Raw genomic sequence first — 12,832 nt, forward strand, 5'->3', positions numbered from 1 at the left:
AATTTCCATGTGCCTTTTTTGCAGAATGATGTAGATGGGGTTTACATGTAGGTATTTGGATCCTTATCACCCCGCCCCCCAAAGGGGAGGCAAGGGGTATTGCTTTTGGTTTGGTTTGTTAACACTCTAGCAGCAAAACTATTGGTTGAATTCATACCAAATTTGGTTTATAGATTGCCAGTGACCCAGAATAGATTGGATTACATTTTGTTAAAAATTGGTCAAAGTTTCACATTTTTTATGAATTTTTTAAATATTTTTTTCCCCCATTCACTTAAAATGGGCAGAATTTCACGTCTGCAGCAGCAAAACTATTGATTGATTTTATACCAAAATGAGGTTATAGATTGCCAGTGACCCAGAACAGATCTGATTATATTTTGGGAAAAGTTGGTCAAAGTTCAAATATTTCATGAATTTTTAAAATATTTTTTCTTCTCCTATTTACTTATAATGGGCAAAATTTCACATGTCTATAAAAACATCAATTTTGTTTCAATTTACTTCAAACTTGGCACATATATAGAGGCAATTTATATGCTGATATCAGCACACATATAGACATGGTGACATCAGCTGGATCGATGCCAAAATAAACTACAACACGTGCGAGGGGTGGGCACTGTGCCTGGCACCACTTGTTCTTTTTGTCTTCTCATTCACATAAATTAATTTTGTTAAAATAACCACACAATTTAGCCATTCCTTTTCCTAAATTTTTGCCTTTATTGATGGGTATGATTACTGAACACACACAAGATGTTCTTCACACAGTTCTTCCCTCCCTAAATCATGTTTAAAGCTTACAAGCTGAGTCTTGTGTCGAATTATCTCTTAGCATGTAAAATAGAAAAGAAAAATGACTGACAGGTCCTGATATCCAGGCCAGGGGCTTAGGAAAGAGGTAGGCATAGCAGTGCAAAAGAAGACAATGTTTAATCATACTTTTAATATTGAAATCTAAAATGCCTCAGTTTCCCACAACAGGCTTTGACACGTTTCCGATTGACCAGTGATTTTTTTTCAAGATGAGCACTAATGTTTAACTGAAGATAAAATACAAGTTAATAATCTCATCCCTAATCTTGTAACTATGAAAGTAGCTGCCGTTTTACATGGTATTGTACAGGCTGGAATGCCTGCCACATTACTCTGAATGTGCTATCTAGGACAGTGTCATAAGAGGCAAGTCAATTCTTCCCATCTGACTGAACAGACATCCTATAAACTACATGCTACAGTAGGTGGTTTTACAGCTTTTCAAGTAGCAGAGTTTTGCCAGCTTGTGCTTGGATTGACGTGATCTCAGCCCTCAGGAAAAAACACCAAAATAAAAAAATATCAATAAGCAGACACAATCCTTCATACATATTAAATCTTCTGTGGACAAATACAGTAGCTGTACGCACATTGGCAAAGAGTCATAGTGACCGTTTTACATGTAAATTAAACACATTTTGTACATTCTCATCACAAAGTCCAGTCACTTTCAAATGCACAGTTATAATGAAGAGTAACCCAGGTTTTATTAAATCCCTCCTGTTGTCCAGTATTAAACTTTTAGTAAAAATATAAAAATGAGGGAGTGCATCCAGAATAATAGCAAAAGTGAAAACTCCCTTAAAACTTCTGAGTTTAACACAGTGGTTTTGTCGAGAAAGGGCCAAATGTTTGCTACTTTAAGAATGGCTAAATGTTCCTATCCTTAACCAACTGGGGAAAATATCTTCTAAAATCACCAGACAGTAAATGTAAAGTTAACAGAACCACAAGAGTATTTTTTCCATTCCCATGTCATATGTTTTTTGAAACATAAACTGAAATGACCATGAAAACTAAACATTCTACGTCTCAGTTTTTTGTAACCGGATTATGTAACTAATTAACCAGAGCTGATTTATTTAACGCCAGCAAACTGTAATCTTATGAAAACTATAGCAAACGCCTTTGTTTCTTGTGCTATGAGTGGGGGATTTATGATTTTGCATGACTGTTCATTAAATGCTTGGCGTCACTGTATTGCTCCCGCAGCTTCACTGACCCAATGGAAAAATAGCCCCTTCTCCTGTGGATCTTTCCACTCTGTTACTAAGGCAGCTGGATCGATGCCATGGCAACCTGTACTGGTTTTATGTTGTGAGTAAATGAGCGGCTGCGTCCTTCACACCTCACTCGTCAGGGACCAGATGTTTTGGGCAGGTCCTGGTTCTCAGCCAAGTGGAGCTTTTGTCTGAACATGGACACATTAAGGATTCAGACTCTGAACTATGAACATAAAAATACCGTTCAGATCAACTGTTTGTGTCTGGGTAGAAAGTCTTTCATTTTTGAAGGATACATTGAGGTGCTGAGCTCCTCCAGCTGCAGAAACAAAAAAAAAAAAAAAAAGTTGGATGAGAGGTGGCTCAAAAATAGAAACATCCAGAAATAGTAAACAGGGTTTAATCATTAAATGTGCCATATTACATAACAGCTTTGCTCAGGTCAATATGTAGATTAAACTTCTGTCATCCAAGTAGGTTGTTGACAAAAACAAGAGAGTAACCTTCGATCTCATCCACACAAAGGAAATTCATTCCACAGCCCGTCTGCTCTGTGGCAGAAATATTCCTTGCGCAGCGTTCTGTAATGAGCTGAGGGCTTTTTCTCACCTCCCTCACACAGAACTGTAACTGTCCTGCAGCGAGCATACCAGTCCCAGGCGTGGGTAACTAAGAACCACACAGCAGTCTAACAATAGAAACTCTTTCAAGGCATTCATTCTTAGACGACACATTATTTCCAACACAAACAGTGTTCTTTGTGCTGGAATATATTTAAAATTCTCATAGCTTAACCAGACTCATTTTTGATGCCTCATAATTCAGTTTTTTGGTTCTGAAAAAGTACTGAGTCATCGCAATACTGCTACAACATGAAAAAATAAATACTAAAATAAACTCCACATGCTTCGATGTGGGAAAACACTGGGCTAATATTGGTCTGAAGCACATGTTAGTTTTACAGAAGCTAATCACGTCTTGAACCTTAGAACAAAGAACAAAATTTCATGCATCTGTCATGAATAGTTTAAAGCAGGGGTGTCAAAATCATTTTAGTTCAGGGTCCAGATTCAGCTAAATTTGATCTGAAGTGGGCCGGACCAGTAAAATAATAACATAATAATATATAAATAATGTCAACTCCAAACTTTTCTCTGTGTTTTAGAGCAAAAAAAGTAAATTTACATTATGAAAAGGTTTACATCTGCAAATTATCCTTTCAAAAGATGTAAATAACATGAACAAACTGAAAAAATAAGTGTAATTTTAACAATATTATGTCTCAGTTTATCATTCACACATTTATTATAACTTACAGATCACAGTGGATCTATAAAGACACAAAACATTGAGTAACAGGCAGAACATTGTTGAAATTGCACTTACTTCTCTTAAGACATTTCAGGTTGTTCTTCTTTGTTCAGGTTATTCACATTTTTTTGCAAAATTATACTTTGTTTTCGTGTAAATACATGAAAATATTTACATTTACAAAGAGAAACATTTGGAGTTGTCATTATTTATATGTTATGATAGTATTTTACTGGTCTGACCCACTTGAGACTGAATTGGTCTGAATGTGGAATGTGAACTAAAAGGATTGTTAATATCTTTGTGTAATTTTTGCATTTCACAGATTCATCCCAAGGGCTGGACTGGACCCTTTCGCGTGCCGGATTTGGCAACCAGGCCGCATGTTTGACACCTGTGGTTTAAAGGCTTCGTACACAATTTTCAAGGTCAAATTCAAGCACTTTTAAGAGTCATTTTAAAATTTTTCCAGCACAGCACCTTATCACTGAGGGAAAATACATATCTACTGGAATACATACACTGATGGCTGTTTGTTTTTTCACTTTTTATCACAATGATACACATTGTATTATGCTATAAACACCTAAAATTATGTTTCATCATAGCAAACAGATTAGAAATTAAAGGAGAACACAAAGTTTTATCCAAAAAAGGGAAGTCGCTTGGTGTTCTTCAGGCACACATGATAAAAATGTACCTAGAGTCGACCTGAGAGCACCCATAATTTTCTTTTTTGACAAAGATGTATTTTTCAAAATGCACCACCTCTCTGTAAGTAGCTTTGGCTTGAGTTATTAAAAAATAAAGAAATCAGAGTTAGAATTGCAAACACTTAAACTAAAATTCAAGCACTTTCTAGACCTTGAAAACACAACATTGAAATTCTATTATTTTCAAGTATTTCAAGCACCCGTACAAACCCTGAGTTCAGAAGTCAGAAGAAGAAGAATAAAAATGTTCATTTTGTCAGTATATGTTGTACTTGCAGACATGCAGCACACCCCCAAATAAACCCTCTGCCTTTAACCCATCACTGGCTGAACATGCAGGAACACATCACACGCTGCAGACTTGGAGCAGTGGGCTGCCATGTTTAGGTACCTGGAGAGCAGATGAAGGGTGGAATGCCTTGCTCAAGGGCATAACAGCCAATAGTTTCTCTGCTAATACAGGGGTTATTTTCTTTTATTCAGACAAAGTAGTAGTAGGGTGATGTTCTCATACCTGACATGTTTCGGCTGTCGCTGCAGCCTTCTTCAGAGACGTCCCCCGATGCGCTGCTGACGTGTTATCAGCTGTTTTAACACGTGATACATGATAACACGTCAGCAGCGCATCGGGGGACATCTCTGAAGAAGGCTGCAGCGACAGCCGAAACATGTCAGGTATGAGAACATCACCCTACTACTACTTTGTCTGAACAAAAGAAAATAACCTCTGTATCATTAAGATAAGAAGACAAAATGAAAATTCTATAACTAATTTCTCTGCTGGTCTAAGACATCAAAGTAATGACTTATGGAATTTTGTATGTATTTCTGTTTCTATGACTACAGGAAAATCAGCATCATGCAACATTCATGCAACATTTTCAAAGCCTTAATATCTCAGAAAATACTGAAGATATAAAGATGAAGTTACAACTCAGAGCATTATTTTCTGGAAGCATGAAACTAGTCTGAAAAGGTCAGTTGGGATCATTTCTGAAATCTGCTTATTTGAGGTTGGTTACCCATATGCTAACATCACACAACCCTCCCTTTTATAGCATTTATATTATGAATACATTAACACATTTATACTCTTTCGATGACTTCACAACCATGAGCAAATAAAAGGAAAAATAAGTTTGAAATTTCAAGATTTAAAAATGTGATAAATGCCTCTTTTCCAAAATGTAGGAACAGTTAAAGGATGTGGATATTGGAATGTTTTTCCACGGCCTTGATTTAATATTTAATTATTCTTCCAGATGACTATGTCACATATTTGAAAAACTCAACTAACTTAATCCTTTCATCAGTCATAGTGAGTTTATTCCTTCCAGAGGTGAATGAGTTGTATTTTTTTATTTTAAAGCTTGTTGATTTTTACAGTTCGTGCAGAAGAATGGTCCTCTGTTGTGATGTTCCATCCTGCATTTAAAGCGACAATGAACTGCTGAATTTTAACCTTAAGCATATTTGCTTTTAACAAAGTTTTTTTAATGTTATTTGTATTAAGCAACTTGATAGACAGTTGATAACTCAAAGCAGACTCTCTCACAGTGATGAATTTAATATCATATGATATTGTTACAGTGTCTTATGCACCATAGAATGATCAGCACTGAGATGCTGACATCCTGTACTCTGAGGTTCAGATTTTTAGGTATGAAAATGGATTTAAGACTGCATAAATACATATATCGATCAGTTCAAAACCCTAAAAGCATCTGAAGAGAAGATGTGGATTAATGTTACAGTAACGTGTGGTTGTTTTGTGCTTACATTGCAGAGCAGGTGTTCCAGGTTGTGGTCAGATGCACATTTCCTCTGGTCCTCTGAAAGCTCCTCCACATGGCTGTCAAGGCTGAAGTGTAACCTTGCCAGCTTCTCCTGCATCTCACGCACATGCTCCAGCTGCTCAAAGGAGCACACCTTACCTACAAAACAAACACTTTAACACCCAACTTTTCTACTCCACAATGTCTTTGAAAGATGGATGATACCAAAGTCAAAAGTATTTCAACAGCAGCAAATGTGTAAAAATAGCATCAAGCAGATTTCATTTCAGACAGTTTCATTTAACAAAGCCACTTATCAAAGGGCTTTACTTTCAGCCTGTAACAGTATATTCCCTCGGTGGCCTGTCTAATCAAGGTTATCTTACCGAAAGCCTGTAGTTTGCCTGAGTGGAAGTCGTTGAGGAGGTTGAGGAGCCCTCCCTCCATCTCTCTCACATCTGAGACATCTGTGAGAAAGGAGTGCTGCAGGGGAGAGGACTGGACTACTTTACTGGGCCCGGCCGGCTGGGGGGCCCTGGGCTTTTCTTTGTGTGGCCTATCAGACAAAAATACACACAGAAGACACAATCAAGCATAACCTGCTGCATCCTCATCTGTTTCCATTGTGAGATTTATTACCCCGGCCCCTGAAGGGGAGTCAAGGGCTATTGTTCTGGTTCAGTTTGTTTGTTTGTTAACACTCTAGCAGCAAAACTATTGGTTGACTTCATACCAAATTTGGTTTATAGACTGCCAGTGACCCAGAATAGATCTGATTACATTTTGGGAACAGTAAGTCAAAGTTCAAATTTTTTATGAATTTTTAAAATCTTTTTTCTTCCTATTTACTTATAATGGGCAAAATTTCAAACGTCTGTAGCAGCAAAACTATTGGTTGAATTCATAACAAATTTAGTTAATCGATTGCCAGTGACCCAGATATATGTCTTTACATTTTGGAAAAAGTAGGTCAAAGTTTCAATTTTTGATGAGTTTTTTAAATCTTGTTTTTTTTTTCCATTTGCATGTAACGGGCAAAGTTTCACATGTTTGTAGCCACAAAACTATTGGCTGAATTCATACCAAATTTGGTTTATAGATTGCCAGTGACCCAGAGTAGATATTATTTCATTTTGGGAAAGGCAGGTCAAAGTTCAAATTTTTTATGAATTTTTTAAATCTTTTTTTTTCTCCCATTTACTTATAATGGGTGAAATTTCAAATGTCTACAAAACCATCCATTTTGTTTCAATTTACTTCAAACTTGGCAGAATATATAGAGGCAATTGATATGCTGACATCACTACACGCATAGACATGATGACATCAGCTGGATCGAAAGCCAAAATAAGTTACAATATGTGCGAGGGGCGGGGTTTGTTGTGCCTGGCACCACTTGTTACAACTGTTTCTTCAGATTTTTTAAATGTCTAAAAATAAAGTTGACATTTATATGCGTGATGTTGCCCAGGTTGCAACACAAACCTGGTGGTCTTTGGTGGCGCTACGACGGCTGCTAGCACCTCTTTGGGTTGTCCTGGTGCCCCTATGGACCTCTTATACTTGCTTCTGTTTTTGGGGGAGGGAGGCTGCGGAAGGCCCAGTGAGAAGGTGGCACTTTTGCTGGCAGGAAGGACAGAGAGTTTACGGGGGTTGATGGGAGGAGGTGGGGGCTGAGGGAGAGACACTTTGGGCTCCGCTTTTTGCGTTTGTCTTCCATTATTTTCTGTTACTCTCAAGTGACGCTGTCAAGGAGTGAGATGAAAAGGGCACTGCCTGGCTGTGGTCGGATATCCTGGGGAAAAAAAACACACAAAGGTAGGAAGTTTAAGAGGAGAAGACAACCCCTGTTTGACAGATGGGCTCCGTGGAGGATTCTGACTGTGCCAAAATTAGTGCTGCAGCACAGCATCCTCCCTGCAGAAACGGAGATGCTTTCATTTGTTTAAGAGCATTCCCAAGAACAGCAATAAGCAATCTATACGAGCAGCGGCAGAGAGAGTCCATGTTTACCTCATAATGTAGGTAAACGTGGGCATTTGCAGTCAAATGACAGCACTTATCTGCCTGTTTTTACTGTGTAATAAGTGAAACATTAACCTATAAAGATATTTTTAGAACTGCTTCAGTGGAAAAATATGAGTATGTGTGACCTGAAGCAGTGTGCTGTAGAGACATCTGCACAACTATAAGCAATAATACACAGACAAATGCAAAAACCTCTAAGCTGCAGCACAATAGCACAAATTTTAATCTTGACATAAGATAAGATAGGATAAGATTTTATTGATCCAACTGTGGGGAAATTGCAGTGCTTAGAGCAGCAAAATATTGATTGATTGATGTATTTATTTTGAATATGAATATCAGTAAAGAAGACAAATAAATGAACAAACAAAACATTTAAACATAAGACATATAATACATATTTGAAAAGGAGTGAGAAGAACCATAACTCATAAACTCCCACCCTTTCTCCTTAAATAATTAATAACAATAATAAGCTTCCTAGTCTAAACAGATCTATACTTTAACGCCTGATACATACTGATAAATAATTTTGTTTCTGGCTTTATATTATTACGAACAAATATAATATAATTTACATATACACATAATACAATAACACACACATATAGATAGATAGATAGATAGATAGATAGATAGATAGATAGATAGATAGATAGATAGATGTACATACATATACATACACAGATATATAGACAGAAAAGACATAAAGTGCAGAAAGACAGACACAATATATCAGATAATCTGCCATTTCTATGACTTGTTCATCAAATTAACTAATAATGTGGTGCTCAACTGAGACCATAAACTGCACCCAGTCTGTGGCTTTTGAACAAATGGCTCAATATATAAATCAATAGTGACCTTTCTGTTACTGGAGTAGAGTTTATAGATCTTATAATTCTGTTCACACACAGTGACCAAAACAATGTGTACAATGCAAACAAATGTCCTAAATGTAAATACTGTACACAAACTGAATTCAAGTATTTGCATTGAAGGCTGGTGTGAATGCTTGGGTATAATAGGATACAATAAAACCTACTCTTTTAGAATTCTAGTACCAGCTCTATTACATTCCAGAGTGAATACAGTAAATGTACTAAATAGGTTGGGCATAGCCTTGTAATAGATTACACTGAATAGATTGATTATAGCTGTCATCATCAGCCTCCGTTCAAAGTAAAACCCAAAGATGGCCACTAGACTCAAACACAATCCCAACTTCACATACTAAAACCTGTTTTTACTCGGATTCTATCACTAATGTAGAGAAGACCATTAGGCAGAGGGAGGTTGGTTATTGGATCTAGTTCCATCCAGTGTCTGATGAGCCCTGTAAACAGATTTAGTGTCCACGGATGACACAAATAAGACTTACCGAATCAATTACGCACCGGAGAGCAGACCGGCTGGACACGGCGTCACATCTCTCCTGCCTGGATTTAACACGTCTAAGTACACTTGAGGAGAATTCACCTCTACAAAAGCACGATGCTGTTAGAACATCCCTGCCGTATCCATGGAAAATGAAGTGAATGTAGCGCGCGGCTTCGATGCACTCGGCTCGCGCGGATCCGTCGTCTTTCTTCGTCTTTCTTCGTCTTAAAGGGCCAGTCCGCCGCGTGGACCCGCTGCTGTCCGTGGGTCTGGTCACAGGTGCACACAACGGGTGGCTTTGTCCGGTCACGATGGGTTTTTTCCGTAGAAATCCAACTCACACAGGGTTATTTTCATCCCGATCTCATCATGCCTTATTATTGCACAGTTTAGCTGATGTGTTCAAGAACCACATGGTGGCGCCAAACTGGACATAGAAATTAACCCTTTCATGCATGAATTATGATAACCGAAATAAAGATTTTTTTTTTTTTTTTCCGGAATGTTTTTATTCCTCTTTAGGCATGAAAAAAACAATGCGGTTGAAAAATCTTTATGAAACTATTTTTTATGGAGTTACAAACAAGTCCCCTCAGCTGGACACCATGCATTTAATGTTTGAAGCAAAGAAACATGTATTTACTGACATACTGTGTGAAAAGTATGAAATAAAATCATTTTTAATGCTGTGAATCTGATGCTTCCTCACATTTTAACATACTGTAATTCTAGTTATTACTCAATCGCACAGGTGTCAAACATGCGGCCCGGGGGCCAAAACCGGCCCTCCAAACGTTCCAGTCTGGCCCCCAGCATGATTTTATGGAGTGCAAAAATTACACTGAAAATAGTAACAATCAAAGGTGTTGAACTGGTTTGAGCCCAATGTGATCTAAAGTAAAATAATAGTCTATTAACCCTCACAATGAAACGTGTTCAACCTGAAAATTAAGTACAATTTTAACAATATTCTGTCTGTTACTAAATGTTTTGTAGATTTGTAGTAAGTTTTGTTAATAAGTTGACATATAATATTGTAGACATTCTTATTTTAATTACACATTCCAAACTTCAAAATTTCAACAATATTATGTTTGTGTCACTCACATGTACAAGTGATAAGTTGAGCTTATTTTTCTCAAGAAATTAAATTTTTTTTCTGGTTATTCACATCTTTTTGGTTAAAAGAGAGTTTGTAAATGTAAATATTTTCATAATTTAATGTTTTATACTGCACTAAAATGAAGAGGAAAAACTGGGAGTTGTCATTATTTCTAGGTTTTTATGCTGTTATTTTAATGATTTGGCCCGCTTGAGATGGAATTGGGCTAAATGTGGCCCCTGAACTAAAATGAGTTTGACACCCCTGCTCAATCAGATAATATGCAACAAAAAAACAACTTTTTGTTATAAAAGAAATTTAACCCTTTCATGCATACTGGTCACTACAGTGGACGGCTATTCTGCGGCTGTTCTCTTGTATATTCGTGGATTTATTTTTATTGTTTTTTTTTTTTTTACACATATCTTTATTAAAGTTTTAAGACACTACATATCTTTTCTGACATGAATTGGTAACATTATGTAGATCTCTCCTGAGTATAAACCCCCAGAATCACAACCCCTTCCCATAGTTTTCACACAATTTATCAGGAAATACCTGTTTCTGTGCATCAAAAATCAAATGTGTGGTGTCCAGCTGAGTGGACATTTTTGCAACTTCATGAAAAATAGGTTATAAGAATTTTTTTTTTCATTATTATTTTTTTTATGTATTTTTTATTTTTATTTTTAAAATTATTTTTATTTGATTTATTTTTTAAAATTTATTTTTCAGAAGAAAATTTTCAATCCCATTGTTTTTTTCATGCCTAAAGAGGAATCAAAACACTCAGGAAAAATTTTTGATTAAGGTTCTCATAATTCGTGCATGAAAGGGTTAATTACAGTCTAATAACAATTAGCAATTGATTTAGACTCAAATATGTTAGTGCAGATCAGGTTTATCAAGAATAGGAACGGTAATGGTATGAATTGTAATGTATGGGGTGTTGCATAAGTGTCCACTGTGTTGGTTGATATGGAACTAAAACAACAAAATCCATGAATATACAAGAGAACAGCTGTAGAATAACTGTCCACTGGAGTGACCACTATGCATGAAAGGGTTAATGCACGTTTTAGATCAGGGGTGTCAAACATGCGGCCCGGGGGCCAAAACCAGCCGGCCAAAGGGTCCAATCTGGCCCTGGGGGTGAATTAGTGAAATAAAAAAATTATACTGAAGATATTAACAATCAAGGATATCAAAATAATTTTAGTTCAATTCCATCTAAAGTGGGTCAGACCAGTAAAATACTATCATAATAAAGTATAAATAACGAAAACCACATATTTTTCTCTGTTTCAGTGTGAAAAAAAAAAGAAAAGTAAAATTACACAAAAATGTTAACATTTACAGACTAGCCTTTTACAACAAGTGTGAAAAACCTGAACAAATATGAACAACCTGAAATGTCTTAAGAGATTTAAGAGTAATTTTACCAATATTCTGTCAGTTATTAAATGTTATGTGCATTTGTAGATGCACTGTGATCTGTATGTTGTAATGAGCATGTAAAAATGAGAAGCTGAGGCCAAATAATGGCATAAATTGATAAAATTGCACTTTTTTTCTTAATAAATTTCATTTTGGTCATGGTTCATGTTTTTCCATATTTTTTAAAAAAGATAGTTTGTAGATGTAGAAATTTAATAATGTGATCTTACTTTTTTCACTCTAAAACATAGAAATTAGAAATACAAATTTTGGAATTGATATTATTTATGTATTATTATGTTATTATTTTGATGATCCGGCCCACTGCAGGTTATATTGGGCTTTATGTGGCCCCTGAACTAACATGAGTTTGACACCCCTGTTTTAGATGACTGAATACAAAGATTGTATTATTTAAATTCGTCTGTATCTGATCTTATTAATATAATCGTTCTTTTGTGAAAATGTCATATTCATTGCAGTAAATTGAAAAATTCTAAGCCCTCCTTTAATTGTTTCATAAATTATTTCAAACTGTTTTTTTTTTTTTTTCATCGCTTCAAAAAACTAAGTCTCATAAATCAGCCAAAAAATTACATGGTGAAATTAAGCAACATTTGTTGTTTTGACCTTTTTAGTCTTGCTCCAACGGTTTATATAGTAAACTTGTTTTACAGCTCCCTTTTTGTTCTGTTTTATTTCTTTCATTCGTTGACTTGTTATAGATGTTGTGTTACTTTACATCAGTGTTTTTCAACCTTGGGGTCGCCTGGAATTCAAATGGGGTCACCTGAAATTTCTAGTAATTGACAAAAATGTAATTAATAAATAAATAAATAAATAAATCTTACTGATAAAAAAAATAGATAGTGAGTTGAGAGAGACAATCCCAATACATAAAGACATGACAACCTCTGAAGCTGAAACTGAAGCACTGTGGTACTGTTTATCTTTCAAATGTTCATTGTGGTCGGTTTCAGATGCTGCATCTCTTTCATAATCCATAGTTTGAGTTATTGTTTGTTCAGTATTAATTGTCAGCCT

The 12,832-nt window shown here is 36.0% G+C and overlaps 1 protein-coding gene across 1 annotated transcript; it reads right to left on the reverse strand.

Moving 5' to 3' along the window:
- Positions 1-706: 706 nt before the first annotated feature.
- On the reverse strand, positions 707-7,636 carry ccdc28b (coiled-coil domain containing 28B). Its single transcript, XM_030126349.1, is given in 6 exon segments — positions 707-2,230; positions 2,339-2,361; positions 5,846-6,000; positions 6,228-6,397; positions 7,327-7,537; positions 7,540-7,636. Coding segments are annotated over 6 exon segments (636 nt in total). The 5' UTR covers positions 7,562-7,636; the 3' UTR covers positions 707-2,175.
- Positions 7,637-12,832: the final 5,196 nt, after the last annotated feature.

This window comes from Sphaeramia orbicularis, chromosome 22 (assembly GCF_902148855.1).
Source record: "Sphaeramia orbicularis chromosome 22, fSphaOr1.1, whole genome shotgun sequence".
In the NCBI taxonomy this organism is placed as follows: Eukaryota; Metazoa; Chordata; class Actinopteri; order Kurtiformes; family Apogonidae; genus Sphaeramia; species Sphaeramia orbicularis.